Consider the following 21,486-nt stretch of genomic DNA (forward strand, 5'->3'; position numbering starts at 1 on the left):
CTTGGACTCGCTGGGTGAGCTGTAATGCATCCACCACCTCATCGCTCTTTATGTGGCTTGCTGCCAAATATTGTCTGATAACATTCCTGTAAATTTCTTGGGATGTTTGAATATGTTAAAGGTTGTTTAATGAAGAGTGCAGGAGGGCATGCAAGGGACTGCACCGGGCATACTAAAAATGAGGTGTCAACCTGGTGAAGCTACAACACAGGACTACCTGCGTGCCAAACAGCATAAGCAGCAAAGACAGAGCTAAGCGATCCCACAACCAATGGATCAGATCTAAGCTCTGCAGTCCTGCCACATCCAATTCTGGTGGACAATTAAACAACTCACTAGAGGAGGAGGCTCCACAAATATCCCCATTCTCGATGATGAGGGAGCCCAACACATCAGCGCAAAAGACAAGGCTGAAGCATTCACAACAAACTTCAGCTGGAAGTGCCGAGTGGATGATCCATCTCAGCCTCGTCCAGAGATCCCCAGCATCACAGATGCCAGTCTTCAGTCAATTCGATTCACTTCACATGATATCAAGAAATGGCTGAAGACACTGGATAATGCAAAGGCTATGGGCCCTTACAACATTCCGGCAATAGCACTGAAGACTTGTGCTCCAGAACTTGCCGCGCCCCTAGTCAAGATGTTCCAGTACAGCTACAACACTGGCATCAATCCATAAATGTGGAAAATTGCCCAAGTATGTCCTGTACAAAAAAAGCAGGACAAATCCAATCTGGCCAATTACCATCCCATCAGTCTAATCTCCATCATCAGTAAAGTGATGGAAGGGTCATCGACAAGTGCTTCCAGCAGCACTTGCTTAGCAATAACCTGCTCACTGATGCTCAGTTTGGATTCAGTTAGGGTCACTCATCTCCTAACCTCATTACAGCCTTGGACAAAAGGCAAAAAAAACATGGACAAAAGAGTTGAACTCCAGGCATTAAGGCAGCATTTGACCGAGTGTGGCATCATGGAGCCCTAGCAAAACCGGAGTCAATGGGAATCAGGGGGAAAACTCTCCGCTGGTTGGATTTATACCTCGCACAAAGGAAGATGGCTGTGGTTGTTGGAGGTCAGTCACCTCAGCTCTAGGACATCACTGCAGCAGTTCCTCAGGGTAGTGTCCTCGGCCCAACCATCTTCAGCTGCTTCATCAATGACCTTCCTTCCATCAGAAGGTCAGAAGTGGGGATGTTCGCTGATGATTGCACAATATTCAGCACCATTCACAACTCCTCAGATACTGAAGCAGTCCATGTCCAAATACAGCAAGACCTGGACAATATCCAGGCTTGGGCTGACAAGTGACAAGTAACATTCATGCCACAGAAGTGCCAGGCAATGACAATCCCCAGCGAGAAAGAATCTAACCATTGCCCCTTGATGTTCAATGACATTACCATCGCCAAATTCTCCACTATCAATATCCTGGGGTTTAGCATTGACCAGAAACTAAACTGGTCTAGCCACATAAATATGGTGGCTACAAGAGCAGGTCAGGGGCTAGGAATCCTGCAACGAGTAACTCACCTCCTGATTCCCCAAAGCCAGTCCACATCTACAAGGCACAAGTCAGAAGTGCGATGGAATATTCTCCACTTGCCTGGATGAGTGTAGCTCCAACAACACTCAAGAAGCTTGACACCATCCAGGACAAAGCAGCCGCTTAACTGACACCACATCCACAAACATTCACTCCCTCCAACACCGACGCACAGTAGCAGCAGTGTGTACCATCTACAAGATGCACTGCAGGAATTCACCAAGTCTCCTTAGACAGCACCTTCCAAACCCACCATCTAGAAGGACAAGGGCAGCAGATAGATGGGAACACCGCCACCTGGAAGTTCCCTTCCAAGCCACTCACCATCCTGACTTGGAAATATATCGCCGTTCCTTCACTGTCACTGGGTCAAAATCCTGGAACTACCCCCCACTAAGAAGGCAGCTCACCATCACCCTCTGAAGGGCAATTAGGGATGGGCAATAAATGCTGGCCCAGCCAGTGGTATCCATATTCCATAAATGAATGAAAGAAAACATAGGGTGGCATTTTCCACTGCCGTTGGCATCAGGCATCATGGTGGGCAGGAGCGGACAGTATGGCGAGAAAAATCGGTTTTACTCTGTCGTGAAACCAGTTTGTGACCGTCCGCTCCAGCCAGCAATAGTGGGGCCATGTTCACTGCCGCCACAAGTTGGGACCTAATTTCAATGCTTTAGCATCTCATTCTAAGCTCTGCTCGCTGGAGCCACCCCACTTGCTGGATGATCCGGGCACACCGATGTGTTTCCCAACTACACCTGGTGGGCTGCACCACGCTCAGGACTTCGAGGTTTGTTCACCTCTCTTGCTTCGGGCAGCACTCATCAGGTCGTCAGCACCAGGCTGCGCAGGCAGCACCACATCACTGTTAGGGGGGTCTCACGGGCAGGTCTCTACCTCCCAGACCAGCTGTCAGATGGGGTGACTTTACAATGGCTGCAGGGCTAGGGCTTGCTTGGGGAAGGGGGAGAAGAGGCCCCAGGCAAGGGAAGGGGCTGTAGGGTGAGGGCTGTACTGGGGAAGGAGGGTATCTCAGGGTGTGTGTGAGGGGGCACATGTTGATCTGTGCAAGTGGCCTCAAGATGGTGAGGGCAAAGAGGCAGTCTCCAGAGGAGATGAGGCCAGACGGAGATGTGAGGGTGTGTGTGAGAGAGTTAGTGAGTGGTGATGTCCCTTGAGCTGGCAGTGAGTGAGTGAGGGCCTTGTGAGTGTGTGAGTTTAGAGTGACCAGGTTGTTGCCTTACCCTGGAGGCACGGGTCAGATCATTCATCCTCTATCTGCACTGGATGGCCAACCTCTTCTGTGCAGCATTGGCACTGACCACCCTGCCACTGGCACTGCCTCCCAAGCCGGAGTGGTGAGATTGCTGGACCTCCTGCGGCCAGAGCGGGGGTTGGGGACATCACTGTGGAGCCTCCAAAAGGCAGTCCAGTGACGGGTCACTGAACTCTTCTTGGCTTTCAGGGCCATGTCTACACTGGAGCAGTCCTGGGCTGCGAGCATTGAGAACTGTGTGCACATGGCTGCAGTTTAGATATGGCACCCAGAGTGAGGAAGTGGTGAGGTAACGGGTGGTGAGTGATTCAGGGGCCCCCCACCAGCGAGACAGCGTGTTTCCTGTGGCTGAATAATTAATGAGGCGGGAAGAGGACGATACCGCGCGAATAGCCACCATTGCGGCCGGCGGTTAAAACGCCGTTTTTAACGCCCGCTGCTGCACAGTGCAATTCTGGGACCATTCCGCCCCTAAGTGCAAGTTGGTGCTGGAAACCTTTACAGAACGCTGGTTAAGCCCCAACTGGAATACTGCGGCGTATTCCGGGCACTGCACTTACACCTCTCCGAATAACTAAGGTTCTTCAAGCTGGAATCATTCTTGTAACTCGCACCCGATCCACTCTATCAGCCGCATGGAATGACGGTGGAGTTGAGGACAGTCTGTACCCAGCTACGCCACAAGCGGCAGTGTTACTGCAGTGAGCGGGCAAGGAATCTCACAGCTCCGGACCCATCAGCCTGCGAGGGATTTGCAATGAGCATTCCTTAGGGATAACCAGCTGAAAGCCGATGTTTGCCAGTGTCAGCCTGACTGCTTTTGTCCGGCATAATGGGCTGGCGCCGTCGGCAATCTCAATTTGTTGATGCACGTCGCAAATATTGACGCAAGGAAGGAGAATTATCAGGCAGCATTGTGTAAATTTACAATCCTGTCACGACCCAATATAGCAGATTGAAGTGAAAAATGAACAGCTTTAATCGCCAACTGGTTATTAGTAAAGATTTGGATAGATGGGAAAATAACAAGGAAATATTTCTCGGAGATAGTCGGTTGCATTTTAAGGAAATCCAGGAAGTGTTTGTACCATGTGATTATTTATTTTGTTGTCACTGGGGGGATTGTTAACTGTGCAAAGAAAGCAAGTCAAACAATCGAGTCTGGCTCATTAACCACTCGAGCGGAGTTTTGTTCATAGAATTTAACGCACGGTTCAAAAGATTGGACTTTGTGGAGTGAGCTGATTGAAGTTCAAGCGGTTGCAGGGACCCTGTGATTATCTTCAGCAGCTCCAGTCTAATGGAGCTCAGGGGGTGAGATTCTGGACCGTGTGGTAGAAGGTGAGGGTTCAAATCGCACTTCAAGGACTTGAGCACAAAATTCAAGCTGACAGTCTCGATGCAGTGCCGATGGAGTGCTGCACTATCAGAGGGTCAGTTGGAGTGCAGCATTGTCGGAGGGTCAGTACTGAGGGAGTGCTGCATTGTCGGAGGGTCAGTACTGAGGGAGTGCTGCACTGTCAGAGGGTCAGTACTGAGGGAGTGCAGCACTGTCGGAGGGTCAGTACTGAGGGAGTGCTGCACTGTCAGAGGGTCAGAGCCGATGGAGTGCTGCACTGTCAGAGGGTCAGTACTGAGGGAGTGCTGCACTGTCAGAGGGTCAGTGCCGATGGAGTGCTGCACTGTCAGAGGGTCAGTGCCGATGGAGTGCTGCACTTTCAGAGGGTCAGTACTGAGGGAGTGCTGCACTGTCAGAGGGTCAGTACTGAGGGAGTGCTGCACTGTCAGAGGGTCAGTGCCGATGGAGTGCTGCACTGTCGGAGGGTCAGTGCCGATGGAGTGCTGCACTGTCAGAGGGTCAGTACTGAGGGAGTGCTGCACTGTCAGAGGGTCAGTGCCGATGGAGTGCTGCACTGTTGGAGGGTCAGTACTGAGGGAGTGCTGCACTGTCGGAGGGTCAGTACTGAGGGAGTGCTGCACTGTCGGAGGGTCAGTACTAAGGGAGTGCAGCACTGTCAGAGGGTCAGTGCCGATGGAGTGCTGCACTGTCAGAGGATCAGTACCGAGGGAGTGCTGCACTGTCAGAGGGTCAGTACCGAGGGAGTGCTGCACTGTTAGAGGGTCAGTGCCGATGGAGTGCTGCACTGTCAGAGGGTCAGTACTGAGGGAGTGCTGCACTGTCGGAGGGTCAGTACTGAGGGAGTGCCGCACTGTCGGAGGGTCAGTACTGAGGGAGTGCTGCACTTTCAGAGGGTCAGTACTGAGGGAGTGCTGCACTGTCAGAGGGTCAGTACTGAGGGAGTGCTGCACTGTCCGAGGGTCAGTACTGAGGGAGTGCTGCACTGTCAGAGGGTCAGTACTGAAGGAGTGCTGCACTGTCGGAGGGTCAGTATTGAGGGAGTGCCGCACTGTCGGAGGGTCAGTACTGAGGGAGTGCCGCACTGTCGGAGGGTCAGTACTGAGGGAGTGCTGCACTGTCAGAGGGTCAGTACTGAGGGAGTGCTGCACTGTCAGAGGGTCAGTACTGAGGCAGTGCTGCACTGTCAGAGGGTTAGTATTGAGGGAGTGCTGCACTGTTGGAGGGTCAGTATTGAGGGAGTGCCGCACTGTTGGAGGGTCAGTACTGAGGGAGTGCTGCGCTGTCATAGGGTCAGTATCGAGGGAGTGCCGCACTGTCGGAGGGTCAGTACTGAGAGAGTGCCGCACTGTCGGAGGGTCAGTACTGAGGGAGTGCTGCACTGTCAGAGGTTCAGTATTGAGGGAGTGCTGCACTGTCAGAGGGTCAGTACTGAGGGAGTGCTGCACTGTCCGAGGGTCAGCACTGAGGGAGTGCTGCACTGTCCAAGGGTCAGTACTGTGGGAGTGCTGCACTGTCAGAGTGTCAGTACTGAGGGAGTGCTGCACTGTCCAAGGGTCAGTACTGAGGGAGTGCTGCACTGTCAGAGGGTCAGTACTGAGGGAGTGCTGCACTGTCCGAGGGTCAGTACTGAGGGAGTGCTGCACTGTCCGATGGTCAGTACTGAGGGAGTGCTGCACTGTCAGAGGGTCAGTACTGAGGGAGTGCTGCACTGTCCGAGGGTCAGTACTGAAGGAGTGCTGCACTGTCAGAGGGTCAGTACTGAGGGAGTGCTGCACTGTCAGAGGGTCAGTACTGAGGGAGTGCCGCACTGTCCGAGGGTCAGTACTGAGGGAGTGCTGCACTGTCCGAGGGGCAGTACTGAGAGAGTGCTGCACTGTCCAAGGGTCAGTACTGAGGGAGCGCTGCACTGTCAGAGGGTCAGTACTGAGGGAGTGCTACACTGTCGAAGGATCAGCTCTGAGGGAACAATGTACTATCAGAAGGTCAGTGCTGAGGGAGTGCTGCTATGTCTGAGGATCAGTACTGAGGGAGTGCTGCACTGTCAGAGTTTCAGTACTTAGGGAGTGCTGCACTGTCACAGCGTCAGAACTGAGGGAGTTCCCATTGTCAGAGGGTCAGTGAACAAAGAACAAAGAAAAGTACAGCACAGGAACAGGCCCTTCGGCCCTCCAAGCCTGTGCCGATCATATTGCCCGTCAACTAAAACATTTTGCACTTCCGGGGGCCATATCCCTCTATTCCCATCCTATTCATGTATTTGTCAAGCTGCCTCTTAAACATCACTATCGTACCTGCTTCCACCACCTCCTCTGGCAGCGAATTCCAGACATTTACTACCCTCTGCGTAAAAAATTTGCCCCGCACATCTCCTCTATAGTTTTCTCCTCTCACCTTAAATCTATGCCCCCTAGTAATTGACTCTTTCACCCTGGGAAAAAGCTTCTGACTACCTACTCTGTTTATGCCACTCATAATTTTGTAAACTTCTATCAAGTCGCCCCTCAATCTCCGTCGCTCTAGTGAGAACAGTCCGAGTTTCTCCAACCTCTCCTCATAACTAATAACCTCCATACCAGGCAGCATCCTGGTTAACCTCCTCCGCACCCTCTCCAACGCCTCCATATCCTTCTAGTAATGTGGCGATCAGAATTGCATGCAATATTCCAAGTGTGCCCTAAGCAAGGTTCTATACAGCTGCAGCATGACTTCCCAGCTTTTATACTCAATACCCCTGCCAATGAAGGCAAGCATGCCATATGCCTTCCTGACTACCTTATCCACCTGCGTTGCCACTTTCAGTGACCTGTGGACCTGTACACCCAGATCCATCTGCCCGTCGATGCACTTAAGGGTCCTGCCATTTACTGTGTAATTCCTGCTTGTATTAGACCTTCCAAAATGCATTACCTCACATTTGTCCGGATTAAGCTCCATCTGCCATTTCTCCGCCCAAGTCTCCAACCAATCTATATCCCGTTGTATCCTTTGACAATACTCTTCACTATCTGCAACTCCTCCAACCTTAGTGTCGTCTGCAAACTTACTAATTAGCCCAGTTACATTTTCCTCTAAATCATTTATGTATACCACAAACAGCAAAGGTCCCACCACCTGATCCCTGTGGAACTCCACTAGTCACAGCTCTCCATTCAGAAAAGCACCCTTCCACTGCTACCCTCTGTCTTCTATGACCAAGCCAATTTTGTATCCATCTTGCCAAATCACCTCTGATCCCGTGCGACTTTACCTTCTGTACCAGTCTGCCATGAGGGACCTTGTCAAAGGCCTTACTGAAATCCATGTAGATAACATCCACTGCCCTTCCATCATTGATCATCTTTGTCACTTCCTCGAAAAACTCGATCAAGTTAGTGAGACACGACCTCCCCTTCACAAAACCATGCTGCCTCTCACTAATATGCCCATTTGCTTCCAAATGGTAGTAAATCCTGTCACGAAGAATCTTCTCCAATAATTTCCCTACCACTGACGTAAGGCTCACCAGCCTGTAATTTTCTGGATTATCCCTGCTACCCTTCTTAAACAATGGAACAACATTGGCCATTCTCCAGTCCTCTGGGACCTCACCCATAGCCAGTGAGGATACAAAGATTTCTGTCAAGGAGTGCTGAAGGAGTTCTGTACGGTTGGAGGGTCAGTGCTGAGGAAAATCTGCGCTGTGGAAGGTTTAGTACTGAGGGAGTGCTGCACTGTCAGAGGGTCAGTACTTACGGAGCGCCGCACTGTTGGAGGGTCAGTACTGAGGTAGTGCTGCACTGTCAGAGGGTCAGCATTGAGGTAGCGCTGCACTGTCAGACGGTCAGTACTTACGGAGCGCCGCACTGTCGGAGGGTCAGCATTGAGGTAGTGCTGCACTGTCAGAGGGTCAGTACTGAGGGAGTGCTGCACTGTCCGAGGGTCAGCATTGAGGTAGCGCTGCACTGTCAGAGGGTCAGTACTTACGGAGCGCCGCACTGTCGGAGGGTCAGCATTGAGGGAGTGCTGCACTGTCAGAGCGACAATGCTGACAGAATCTGAAATATAAATTTGATGATGTTCTTTCTGTCCCAATCCAGGACTTTGATCATCAAATGCAACAATTACCGCCATGCTCGCTGGTGGGGTCAAGCGATTGAAGAATTTATTCGCAAACATGCCGTAGTCTTCCTCGAAGATCAGCGCTTCAAATCCTTCAGTGCTGTGCATGAAAACACGCTGTGTAAATGGTAACCAATCAGAGCGCAATGTACGGAAAACTAAATTCCTCGAGTCCTAACTGTACCTGTTTCTGTGTGTGGAGTACGAATGTATCGGCACAGCAAGAGCCCAAAAACCCTAAAGGAGGGGATCATTTTCGGCAGTTAAACCAATTTTCCACCTGGACTCCCCTCACCCTCTCACTCCTCCCTGCCCACTACTCCACTCCGCCCCCCCCCCTACCCTCCACTCCTTACCCCTTCCCTCCCCCACCCAACCAACCCTACTCACTCTGCTACCCGCCCCACCTCAATGTGTTTCAGGTCTGTCTGAGATATGATGAGATGCTGTATAAGTGAATGCCCTTTAACCCCGGCTTCACTTTATTCACAGGTACGTAAATGCTAAAGGATATTTTGAAGATTTGGCAGATGCTTTGGAAGATGCCAAAGAGGAAATATTCATCACAGATTGGTGGTAAGTAGAGCATCACTTTGATCAGTTGAGATGTGATGTTGTTGTTTAATTTTTGATTCTTTTCCAATCATTTCTCCCCCTTAATTTGGGCTCACTGTCATTCCCCAGCCAGGGGCAAATAGCCTCCCAGCATCTACCTGTCAAACCCTTTAAGAATTTCTCATATGTCTCCATGGTGTCCAGTTGTGGTTGACTTACACTCCTGTGAAATGCCTTTGGGGATGTTTTACTCTGTTAAAAGTGCTATATGAATGCAAGTTGTTGTTGTTGTTGGTATTTATTCAGGGCAGAGTTGAGGTAAAATGTCCATTGCTGTCAAATGATCTGTCACATCACTCACCAATGAAAAATGACCCTACAGTGAGGTACCACAGGGGTGCGGACATCCCATAGGTCAGTACCCCCAGAAAAGGCAGGCCCTGAGTCCAACCTCCGCCGCTGCGAGTCACTCAGGGAAGAGAACGGCACAGGAGGATGTCAGCTGGCCTGTCTGTCCGAGTCTGTGCAGACTCTTTGGAAGAGCAGTCCAGTTAGTGTTCCGCCCTTCAGTAAAAGCAAAATACTGGAAATCTGAAATAAAAACTGAAAATGCTGGCCCAGTCAGCGAGGAACAAATCCCATGAACAAATATTTTAAAAATCCGAGCTCTGTTTCTCTCTCCACAGACGCTGCTAGACATGCTGAGATTTTCCGGAATTTTCTGTTTCTAGTTCCACTCTTCTTCCATTCCTTCTAATTTTTTTCTCCTTCATTTATCCAATACCCTCCTGAAGGATATTATTGAACCTGTATCAGGCCGTGCATTGCAAATCCTAACCATTCATTTCGTGATCTGCGCCCTTTGGTTATTGATCCTTCAGGTATTGGAAACAGTTTCTCTTCATTTACTCTCCCTACGCTCCCACTGACTTAAACATTATTATTAAATTTAAATCCCTTAACCTTCTCTGCTCTGAGGAGTTGTGAAGTTGAATTAAATTCAGCTGATGATTTGTTGGGTGGCGCTAACAGAAAATAATAACCATGGCAACAGCCAGGCCATCCCAGAAACCCAACCAACTCGCTCATGTCCATCAGCAAAAGAAAACCACCCTCGAATCCCACCCCAATGTGGTTCCAGTCCCTCCCCAATGTGGTTCCAGTCCCTCCCCAATGTGGTTCTAGTCCCTTCTCCAATGTGATTCCAGTCCCATCCCCAATGTGGTTCCAGTCCCATCCCCAATGTGGTTCCAGTCCCATCCCCAATGTATCTCCAGTCCAACCCCAATGTGGTTCCAGTCCCTCCCGCAATGTGTCTCCAGTCCTTCCCCAATGTGGTTCCAGTCCCTCCCGCAATGTGTCTTCAGTCCCTCCCCAATGTGGTTCCAGTCCCTCCCGCAATGTGTCTCCAGTCTCTCCCCAATGTGGTTCCAGTCCCTCCCCCAGTGTGGTTCCAGTCCCATCCCCAATGTGTTTGCAGTCCCATCCCCAATGTGGTTCCAGTCCCTCCCCAGTGTGGTTCCAGTCCCATCCCCAATGTGGTTCCAGTCCCTCCCCAATGTGGTTCCAGTCCCATCCCCAATGTGGTTCCAGTCCCATCCCCAATGTGGTTCCAGTCCCTCCCCAATGTGGTTCCACTCCCATCCCCAATGTGGTTCCAGTCCCATTCCCAATGTGGTTCCAGTCCCATCCCCAATGTGGTTCCAGTCCCATCCCCAATGTGGTTCCAGTCCCATCCCCAATGTGGTTCCAGTCCCATCCCCAATGTGGTTCCATTCCCATCCCCAATGTGGTTCCAGTCCTTCCCCAATGTGGTTCCACTCCCATCCCCAATGTGGTTCCAGTCCCATCCCCAATGTGGTTCCAGTCCCATCCCCAATGTGGTTCCAGTCCCATCCCCAATGTGGTTCCACTCCCATCCCCAATGTGGTTCCAGTCCCTCCCCAATGTGGTTCCAGTCCTTCCCCAATGTGGTTCCAGTTCCTCCCCAATGTGGTTCCAGTCCCTCCCCAATGTGGTTCCAGTCCCTCCCCCAATGTGGTTCCAGTCCTTCCCCAATGTGGTTCCAGTCCCTCCCCAATGTGGTTCCAGTCCCTCCCCCAATGTGGTTCCAGTCCTTCCCCAATGTGGTTCCAGTCCCTCCCCAATGTGGTTCCAGTCTCTCCCCAATGTGGTTCCAGTCCCTCCCCAATGTGTCTCCAGTCCCTCCCCAATGTGGTTCCAGTCCCTCCCCAATGTGGTTCCAGTCCCTCCCCCAATGTGGTTCCAGTCCTTCCCCAATGTGGTTCCAGTCCCTCCCCAATGTGGTTCCAGTCCCTCCCCAATGTGGTTCCAGTCTCTCCCCAATGTGGTTCCAGTCCCTCCCCAATGTGTCTCCAGTCCCTCCCCAATGTGGTTCCAGTCCCTCCCCCAATGTGGTTCCAGTCCCTCCCCAATGTGGTTCCAGTCCCTCCCCAATGTGGTTTCCGTCCCTCCCCAATGTGTCTCCAGTCCCTCCCCAATGTGTCTCCAGTCCCTCCCCAATGTGGTTCCAGTCCCTCTCCAATGTGTCTCCAGTCCCTCCCCAATGTGGTTCCAGTCCCTCTCCAATGTGTCTCCAGTCCCACACCGATGTGGTTCACTCTTAATCCCCACTGAAGCAATCCATTCTAGTGCTACAAGGAGAGGCTCAACTAGTTTCTAAGGACAGGGAAGTTACTTTTGCCCTGCTAGTGCTGTTCACATCCTGAGTTTAAATAATACTAAACCATCAGGACAGGAGGGGAAAATGGTTGAGAAAATAGTCCAGATATTAACTGTGTGATACCAGGGATAGTTCCAGGCCTTAAGTCGAATGCTAGTTTCAAAATATTTTAGTAACTATTTAACACGCTTCTGTTCTTTGACTTGGTGGAGCACAGGTTGAGTCCAGAAATCTTCCTCAAGAGGCCAGTGGTGGAAGGGAATCACTGGAGGCTGGACTACGTACTCAAACGCAAAGCCGTGAGTTCCTCTCTGCCGTGTCTGTGCGCGTGCATTGTAGGGCAGGTCCACGTGCACTGCCCATGTATCTCCATTGCCTGCCGCCATAGCAACAGACCATGTGAGGGGTAGAATTGCTGTCTGTCCCTTACCCTTCCCCCTCCCTGCCCCTCAAAACCCACATTCCAGGGTCAGGGGAATTCCCATAGTGAAGGGAAGATTTTGTGGCCATGGCCTTCTCTGTTGGGTGTCAGTCAGGTCCATTTGGTCAAATGGTCATGTGCTGATGCTCCACTCCAGTGATTGAAGCCCGTAATCCAGCCTGACAGGCTTGGTGTCCACGCTGAGGGAGCACTGCACTGTCAGAGGTGCTGCTTTTCTGATGAGACATTAAACCGAGGCCCCGAAGTGTCCCCTCAAGTGGACACAAATGATCCCGCGTCTGCTATTTCGAAGAAGAGCAGAGGAGTTCTCCTAGGTGGCCTGGCCAATAATCCTCCCTCAATCCACATCAATATGCTGTGTGATTCCATGTGTATATTGTGATGTTCAGCAATCATTGAAGCAGGGCTGATTTCAATTGATTTTCTTTCCTTCCTTCCTTGTCCCGGCAGCAACAAGGAGTGAAGATTTTTGTGATCCTCTACAAAGAGGTGGAGCTTGCGCTCGGTATCAACAGTGATTACAGCAAGCAGACTCTGAAACGTCTTCACCCCAACATTAAGGTGCGTTACTTTCGACCCACAATTGTAGCTCTCAACAGGTTTTGTAATGTAAGACACATAGTATTAGAGAGTATTTCTAGAGTGGAAATTGGCCATTCAGCCCAACTGGTCCATGCTGGCATTTCCACGTGAACCTCCACCCATCCCCCCACCCTACTCTATCTCACCCCATCAGCATATCCTTCTATTCCTTTTTCTCTCATGTGTTTATCCAGTTTCCCCTGAAATATATCCTATACTATTCACCTCAACAACTCCCTATGGTGTCGAATTCCGCATCCTCACCACTCTCTTTGCTCCTGAATTCCCTATCGGATTTATTAGTGACTATCTTTTATTGACGGTCCTGGTTCTGATCTCCATCCCACCTGGAAACATCTCCTCCATGTCTATAGGATCGATCCCTTTCCTAATATTAAAGACTCTCTCGGGTCATGCCTTGCTCTTCATTTTTCTAGTGAAAAGGACCTCAGCCTGTTCAATCCTTCCTGATAGTTCTAACCTCCCAGTTCAGGTTTCACCCTTGTAACTCTTCTTCGACATCTTCCACAGGGTCTCTGTATCCTTGTTGTAACATGAGGGCCGGGGGGGGGAGGGGGGGGGGGTGGGGGGTGGGGGGGGTGCCCACAGTACATGGTTTGGAAGGAAATGTAATAACTCTGCATTCTGGAAGGGCAGCTGAGCTTGAAAGGTTGTTGGACAGAGCTGGCAGTACTGTGGCAATTCATTGAACTGGCCTCCTTTGGAGTGTGACTGTCTCCTTCCACCTTCATGACATCACCCGTATCCCCCCTCCGCCCACCCCAGAAGAATTAACACTTCTGGCCTCTTCTGCTTCCCCCTTTTCCTTACTCTACGATACGTGGCTGTGCCCTTATTAGATAGGTAGGTAGATAGATAGACAGGCAGACAGACAGACAGACCAGCATTTATTGCCCATCCCTAGTTGCCCTTGAGAAGGTGGTGGTGAGCTGCCTCCTTGAGCCGCTGCAGTCCATGTGGTGTAGGTACACCCACAGTGCTGTTAGGGAGGGAGTTCCAGGATTTTGATCCAGTGCCAGTGAAGGAACGGCCGATATATTTCCAAGTCAGGATGGTGAGTGGCTTGGAGGGGAACTTGCAGGTGGTGGTGTTCCCATCTATCTGCTGCCCTTGTCCTTCTAGGTGATAGAGGCCGCAGGTTTGGAAGTGTGTTTGATTGCACAATTATTACATTTCAGTATACAAGTAATTACAATTGTTATGACTGGTCCCTGGGCAAAGCCCCCCAATTTGTTATGATCCCAGATGAGACACCCCAAATTGTTAACATCCCACACAGGACCCCAATTTTGTTATGTTTCCGGTTAAGGAGGAATGAACTGTCTCCCCTTCTTTATTCAACTCTCTCAGTTGGTCGCAACAAGGTTAATTTAAAAGGGATCCCTTCCCTTGTGGATACCTTTTCCCAGTCCAAATGTATTTATGTTTTAGAAGGAGCAAATTTAACCAGGCTCTCTTGAGTAAAAGAAAGAGTAAGTCTATTAGTTGCTAAAAACCCGAGAAAAAATATTAAAAAGGCAACACACAGATCACGAATGAGAAGTTGAGTCCAAATATAAAAGTTAAAAAGGATATACATGTCAGTCTTTGGCTTATCAGTGATGTGTAGGTGACGAAATGTTGTGGCCATATGTTGGGTGATTCCAGTAGAGCTGACTTTGGCAGTTGAGCAGTTGGTTTGGAGAGACTTGGTTCTGCAGATTAGCTGAAGGAGTTGTCCTGTTTCCTTTTTGACTGTGGTTTTGCTGACTTGCCTCCAGCCACATGGAGACAGAGAGGGACTTTTACCTGCAAGCTGCAGGGATGCCTAGTTGCTGTTCTTCTGCAGTGACCTTCACAGCACACGTTAACACACCAGAACTAGAACACACAGATTACGTTTGCAGCTACTTTTTTAACCCATTTACTTGTGTATTCCTGGAAGGGAAAAAAAACAAACAAACATGTCTTTCGTCCAGAATCTGCTCTCTTTCAACTCAGACTATTTCCACATTCTGAGATGTAACTCAGCAAGAGACTGAGATGTGGTAATCAGTCTCCATTGTCTCCACAACCACATGACATTAAAGTTCAGTCTTTTGCATTGCATCTCCTCCCTTTCAAGTGTCTTTCTGAAGTAGGCCGTGACACATTTTTTTAGGTGCGACATTCCAAGGCCTTTCTGCACTAGTTCATCAAGTATAATATACATAGGGACTTTCCAGAAAGTTGTTACTTTACGTACTCAGCCAGCTTTTGCTTGTAGATCTTTTTAAAAACACAAGTCTTACTTAAAAAGTTCAACATGCCCGTAAGTAATTCAGGGCTGTGATCTGCTGTCATGACACAACACATTGCAAAATGCAGGTCTCCTTAATTTACAGAATAAAAATGAAAGGTCTACTGAGCTCTGCAGCATCCGGGACCCGAAACTCTGGAATTCCCTCCTTAAACCTCTCCAATTCTCTACTTCTCGTTACTCCTTTACGACACTCATTAAAACCTTCTTGTCCAAGCTGTTAGTCACCTACCATAATATCTCCTTGTGTGGCTCAGTGTAAAATTTTGTTTGATAACTGCTCCTGTGAACCACCTTGGGATAGCCTGTTGTGTTAAAGGTGCTTTCTAAATGAAAGTTGTTGTTGTTGTTGAATTTTCCCTCCTGCCCATCATTTTGTTTTCACCCCTGCTCCTCCCTCAGGAGCAGAGCTTCATGAATGGATTTGAAGGCAGGTTTGAGTATTGAGGAAGTTTCACCCTATTAATGGATCATCAGGATTGCAAATGAACAAAGTCCCACGTGTGCTTTGACCAAGATCCTGAAATGCGCTCCTGCCAGTGAAGCTTTTCCAAGCGTTGCCATTATTTCCCACACCGGCCTTGCGAATGGTTACTGGTTTGCTGGATGTGTACTGACCTGTTGTTGTTCTGTTGCTGTGTTCTCCTCCTCTCACAGGTGATGAGGCACCCGGACCACGTCTCCTCCTCTGTCTACCTGTGGGCTCACCATGAGAAGATAGTGGTCATTGACCAATCGGTTGCATTCGTCGGTGGCATTGACTTGGCATACGGGAGGTGGGATGATCATGAGCACCGATTGACCGACGTGGGCAGTGTCTCACGGAATGTATGCACGCCATCCGTCACAACAAACAACCAAACGGTAAGGGTGGCACTGATCTGTATTTCCTTCCAAATTCCTGGACGGTATGGCCGGGGCTACTCAGCATCCAGCCATGTAGTCCAGGAATGTCCCGGACTCCAGCTCTGGTCAGTGATGAGTGAGAGTGTGCATGTGAGTGAGAGTGTGCGTGTGAGTGAGAGTGTGCGGGTGAGTGAGAGTGTGTGTGAGTACATGTGTGTGTTCGGTTTGAGTTTGTGTGTGTGTGTCTGTGAGTACATGTGTGTGTTCTGTTTGAGTTTGTGTGCGTGTGTGTGAGTACATGTGTGTGTTCTGTTTGAGTTTGTGTGCGTGTGTGTGAGTACATGTGTGTGTGAGTACATGTGTGTGTTCTGTTTGAGTTTGTGTATGTGTGTGTGTGAGTACATGTGTGTGTGAGTACATGTGTGTGTTCTGTTTGAGTTTGTGTATGTGTGTGTGTGAGTACATGTGTGTGTGAGTACATGTGTGTGTTCGGTTTGAGTTTGTGTGTGTGTGTGTGTGAGTACATGTGTGTGTGAGTACACGTGTGTGTTCTGTTTGAGTTTGTGTGTGTGTGTGTGTGTGTGAGAGTACATGTGTGTGTTCTGTTTAAGTTTGTGTGTGTGTGTGTGTGTGTGTGTGTGTGAGTACATGTGTGTGTTCTGTTTAAGTTTGTGTGTGTGTGTGTGTGTGTGTGTGTGAGTACATGTGTGTGTTCTGTTTGAGTTTGTGTGTGTGTGTGTGTGTGAGAGTACACGTGTGTGTTCTGTTTGAGTTTGTGTGTGTGTGAGAGTACACGTGTGTGTTCTGTTTGAGTTTGTGTGTGTGTGTGTGTGTGTGTGTGTGTGAGAGAGTACACGTGTGTGTTCTGTTTGAGTTTGTGTGTGTGTGTGTGAGAGTACACGTGTGTGTTCTGTTTGAGTTTGTGTGTGTGTGTGAGAGTACACGTGTGTGTTCTGTTTGAGTTTGTGTGTGTGTGTGTGTGTGTGTGTGTGTGAGAGAGTACACGTGTGTGTTCTGTTTGAGTTTGTGTGTGTGTGTGTGAGAGTACACGTGTGTGTTCTGTTTGAGTCTGTGTGTATGTGTGTGAGTCCATGGAAAAAATCTTTCATCCTAGGGGTGGGCGCGTGCCCGAGCTGAACAGGAGTGAAATAGTGCGCGATGTCGGGTGAGCGTCCCGATGTCATCACGTACTCGTGCGATATTTTGCTTGTTGGGTACGAGCGGGTGCCGGAGCGGTGCCCACCATTAATTAACAGGCCACTTCAGGCCCGTAACAGTCCGATTGGCTGTGGATTTTCCCTGCCTGTGCGATTTCCTGCTCGTCGCACGGGCAAAATGGGCAGGGGGCCAGCCGACATTTTCACAAACCTCATCCAGGGGCGGGATAGAAAAGGGTCAGCAGCATGGCCAGTGTGAGTAGGGAGGAGTTTTGGAGATAGTTTGCAGCTGGTTGCTTATTGGTACTTGGCAGCTTCATCTCTGTTCGGGGCTTCATTCTCGGCATTTCCAGGACTCATTACTGTCTGTCAGGCCCCCACAGGGATTCAGACAGGGTGGACCCGTCCAGGTATCAGACAGCCTTCCCTTACCCTGGGAATGGGGATTGTGGTCTCCGCTGGAGGCACCTCCTCTGAGGAGGAAGAGAGGGGCAGGAGGGAGAGGAGGCTGGGTGTCCCAATGCAGTCTCCAGGGGAGGGTCCTGTTGGAGGAGAGGTGCAGGCACGAGGGCCAGCAGGAAATCCAAGGCAGAAGGGGGTCACAGAAGACACCACTACCCTCAATATGTCCGAGGTGCAATGCCAAAGGGAGGCTCTGCCTCTCAAGCGAGACTGTGGCCTTCATTTGCCAGATGATTGAGCCTGAGATCAGCTCCGACTGTGTGGGGTGGACACCCCACAGAATAAATCTGCTTGGCACCAAAATGCCCGGTGTCCACGGGTCCTTCTTTATTGGAATGACATTGGCCCTCAAGACCTCCATGTCTAATCCAGTTAGGAGCTCACAGAATTCATCGCTGTCTCCGCAGCCAATCACCACACCCGGTGAGAATAAGGAAGCTGAGAGGAACAGAGTGAAGGTGACATTGGAAAAGAGTGCGGAGGCAGAGGACGAGGTGGACTCATCCAGGATGAAGGGTATCGGCAAGTCCAAAAAGTCCTTCCCGGTTCTGAATCTGGTCAAACAGCTACAATGGCAGAACCTGGAGCACAGTGACAGCGTGAGTAGCCTCGACAGCACAGATCATGGTAAGTACTTCGATGGGGTGAGGTCTGGTAGAGGCTGCTTGCCTTTTTTTTTATACCATTCTTTGGGATGTGGGCATCACTGACAAGGCTGGCATTTATTGCCCATTCCTAACTCGCCTTGAGTAGGTGGTGGTGGTGACCTGGCTTCTTGAACCACTGCAGCCCATAGTCCAGTTGGTTGGGAAGCTCCAGGACTTGGACCCAGCGGCAATGAAAGAACGGCCGAGATGTGTCCAAGTTCGGATGGGGTGTGACGTGGAGCGGACCCTGGCGAAGATGGTGTTTGCCTGCAGCTGCCTCCCTTGTTCTGTAGCTTGTAAAGACCCCAGGGTTTCGGAGGGTCTGATCAGACATGTGAGCATCATGAAAGACTGTCAGAATGCACGAGTGTTAGACTGCATGACTTACTTACATCACCTGCACACCAAATTTACTGAAATCAAATGACTGCTGCTAACTAACCAATTCACCGGCTGCTATTTAACGATGAATAGCTGTGCAAGGTGGTGGTGGGGGGTGCTCTATTTTTGGATAGTACTGGATGGTATTGGAGGTGAAGGGTAGCCAGGGTTTGGTGGAGAGAGTACAGAGGGGGAAGAGTATAGATTGTCCTGTAGCACATGCTGTCCTATTACTGCATGTGATGGAAAGGCCTCAAAATACGTGGACAGCGAATGAACTTTTCTGGTTGACCTGAAAAGATGTGCGAGACACAATGAATCTTGCCACTGGGTGTGAGGACCCTCTGTGACAGGAGTTTTGAGGGAGTGTAGGGGAAGCGGGAGTGCCATTGTTCTCATTTCCTATACCTGACAGGCCATGAGTGGCAATGCATCCAGGGCATTCTGGTTGCCAAAGCCATGAGGACAAGGTCGTGACCTCAACAACTTCTATCTGAAATGCTTTCCCCACTGACGGTTCTCTGTCAAACCGGACTGTGCCTTGCCCCCCTGAGACAGGGGGAGCCATGCCTCAGCTGCAAGTTACAGTTAACCAGGCTAAAAAATAGATTGAAGGATTAATTGTTTATCTAACACGCACATAAATCTCACATCAGTTGCCTTTAGTACAGCAAAAGCAAACATATAATTGCACCGTTCACACACACACAACAGCTATGTAGCCAGAAGATATAAATCAGCTTACCAACAATCAACTTACTGTCTACTAAGGAGGTAGCATATAATTGCTAAGGTTTTACCTACTGCAGAGGGGTCATATACCTAAGGATTGACTTAAATGTCCTTCTAAGTCGCAGCTATGTCCTGTCATCCTTTTTCTTATTATTTCACGGGATGTGGGCGTCGCTGGTAAGGCCAAAATTTATTGCCACCTCCCTATTTGCCCTGAGTGTCTCGCTCGGCCATTTCAGAGGAGCAGTTAAGAGTCAACCACATTGCTGTGGGTCTGGAGTCACGTGTAGACTGGACCAGATAAGGACGGCAGATTTCCTTCCCTAAAGGACATTAATGAACCAGATGGGTTTTTTACAACAATTGGTGATAGTTTCATGGTCACCGTTACTGAGACTAGCTTGCAATTACAGATTTTATTAATTGAATTTAAATTCCATTAGTGGCCGTGTTGGGATTTGAACCCATGTCCCCAGAGCATTAGCCTCTAGATTACTGGTCCACCGACATTACCACTGCACCGTATCTCCTCCTGCAGTGTGTTAAATTGCACCCTATTATTGTTCCATTTCTATAGCACCTGGCTCATTCCAATTCGAGCCCCCTTGGTGCTTAGAACACTCTGCACCCTCCCAAGAGGGAATGGACCAATTCAAGACGAAATCGAGCTCCAATCCTTTGCATGAACAGTGTAACAGTGAGGAGTGGATTCAGGAGGAGGTGGCCTGCCCTTGTGATTTTGGGTGACATGTCCATGTTTATACACTGATGCTGGGCGCAAACAACGAGATGGACAAGTGGAAAAGAAAGCACTTATTGTGCGTCCCTCACAGTACTTGATAGAATGAGTGTCCCATTGATGAATTGTGTGTCGAGTGAAGTTGGACAATTCCACTCGTTGTTAGACTGAGCTGAAATCGCTCTTAAACTGGTCATTTCGACGAGCAAGCAACAATAAAAATATTTGCAAAGGCAAACTGAAAACGCATTTATCAGTAACAATATCCAAAAGCAGCAGCCACAGGATCAGTACTCCTGAAGTGTCGGCAGCACACTGACCTCTCTCTCAGATCCTCCTGGCTGAGGAGGTTTGAGTGCAAGGACTAGGCTCATAGAATCTTACAGCACAGAAGGAGGCCATTCGGCCCATCGTGCAGGTGCCAGCTCTTTGAAAGATCTATCCAATTATTCCCACTCCCCCCCATATGAAAACAAAACACGGCGGACCCTGGAAATCCGAAATAAAAACAGGGAACGTCGGAAAAACTCAGCGGGTCAAACAGCGCCTGTGGAGAGGGAAAGAGAGTTAACATTTCAGGTGGGCGGCCTTGCTGATATTGGGAGACAACGTCGCTCTTGGTGTCTTCACCAAATGGGGATCCAGGAATATGAGATAGTGAGGCGTCGTGGTTCCATCACACCCTCATTGATGTGACTCGCTGAGCATCTGCCCCATCCCTGGGCAGAAGCACATGCCTGGAGTGGGAAGCGAAATGGGTTGGGGGGGCGGGTGGTGCGGGGTGCGGGGGGGAGGTGGGTGTCATTGTTGAAGCTTAAGAGGGGAGTGTGAAGCAGGCCCACACCCTCATCTCCATTCAGAGCCTTTACAGTGCGCAAGGAGGCCATTCGGTCCATCGAGCCTGCACTGGCTCCCTGGAAGAGCATTCTACCCAGTCCCGCTTCCTTCCTCTGCTCTTCCCCTGAGAACTTGCCCCAAGCTCTTCCCCATTCCGACCTTTTCCCATCCTCCCCGAATGGATGGGATACGGGATCATACCAAGGGGTATGTGGGTATGGAGTGAGCAGGTGTGGAAGTGTCATCGAGGTCTCGATTCACAATGCAATGGGTGTTTGTAAGCCTCGGGCACGTCCTATTCTGGGTTTCACACTTTCACTGTGCATTTTGTAAAAGTTTAAAAGGTGCTTCTGAGAATCCTGGTTCTGCTGAATCTTAAAAATATCGATCGTCATGTTAAACTGTGCCAACGAGCCCCATTGTTTCAATCGGAGATGCTTGTTTTCTGAGCAGAGGGGCAGGAGAGTCCTGAATGAGAGCAATTTGCATCTGGTTTGCTCCCTACTTTTCATTCTCACGCACCCCGGGTCTGGGTTTTATTTCTCCAAACTGGGTAAACCCCGTGACCTGCGCTGGTGAAAAATGTAGCGCCATGGCTTCACCCTGGCAACACAACGTCGTCACGCCCATCTCCCAAATGACCAGGGGTGAGTGGGCGCTAAAACCGGCGGCCGGCCCCCATTTTGTGCATCGCCTGCTGCATTTATCGGGCGTCAGACGAGGAGTAGTTTGGGAGTTGTTTCCGGCAGCTAAATCAAGGCAGCGCCATGGTGGTAGAAACGGCCTGCCCAATGGACCATGGTTGAATGCACCAGCCGGTTCTGCTGGGGAAGGGGGC

The 21,486-nt window shown here is 49.9% G+C and overlaps 1 protein-coding gene across 5 annotated transcripts in view; it reads left to right on the top strand.

The window, feature by feature from the left end:
• LOC144694039 (phospholipase D1-like) overlaps positions 1-21,486 on the top strand; it is a 124,982-nt gene that overhangs the window by 64,104 nt on the left and 39,392 nt on the right. For all 5 annotated transcript variants that reach the window (XM_078564389.1, XM_078564391.1, XM_078564390.1 and 2 more), the window contains 6 exons: positions 8,265-8,414; positions 8,779-8,862; positions 11,742-11,823; positions 12,417-12,527; positions 15,505-15,711; positions 17,720-17,939. In XM_078564389.1, coding sequence (XP_078420515.1) covers positions 8,265-8,414; positions 8,779-8,862; positions 11,742-11,823; positions 12,417-12,527; positions 15,505-15,711; positions 17,720-17,939 — 854 coding nt within the window. The remainder of the gene's footprint in view (positions 1-8,264; positions 8,415-8,778; positions 8,863-11,741; positions 11,824-12,416; positions 12,528-15,504; positions 15,712-17,719; positions 17,940-21,486) is intronic.

This window comes from Cetorhinus maximus, chromosome 19 (genome assembly GCF_964194155.1).
Source record: "Cetorhinus maximus chromosome 19, sCetMax3.hap1.1, whole genome shotgun sequence".
NCBI classification, from domain to species: domain Eukaryota; kingdom Metazoa; phylum Chordata; class Chondrichthyes; order Lamniformes; family Cetorhinidae; genus Cetorhinus; species Cetorhinus maximus.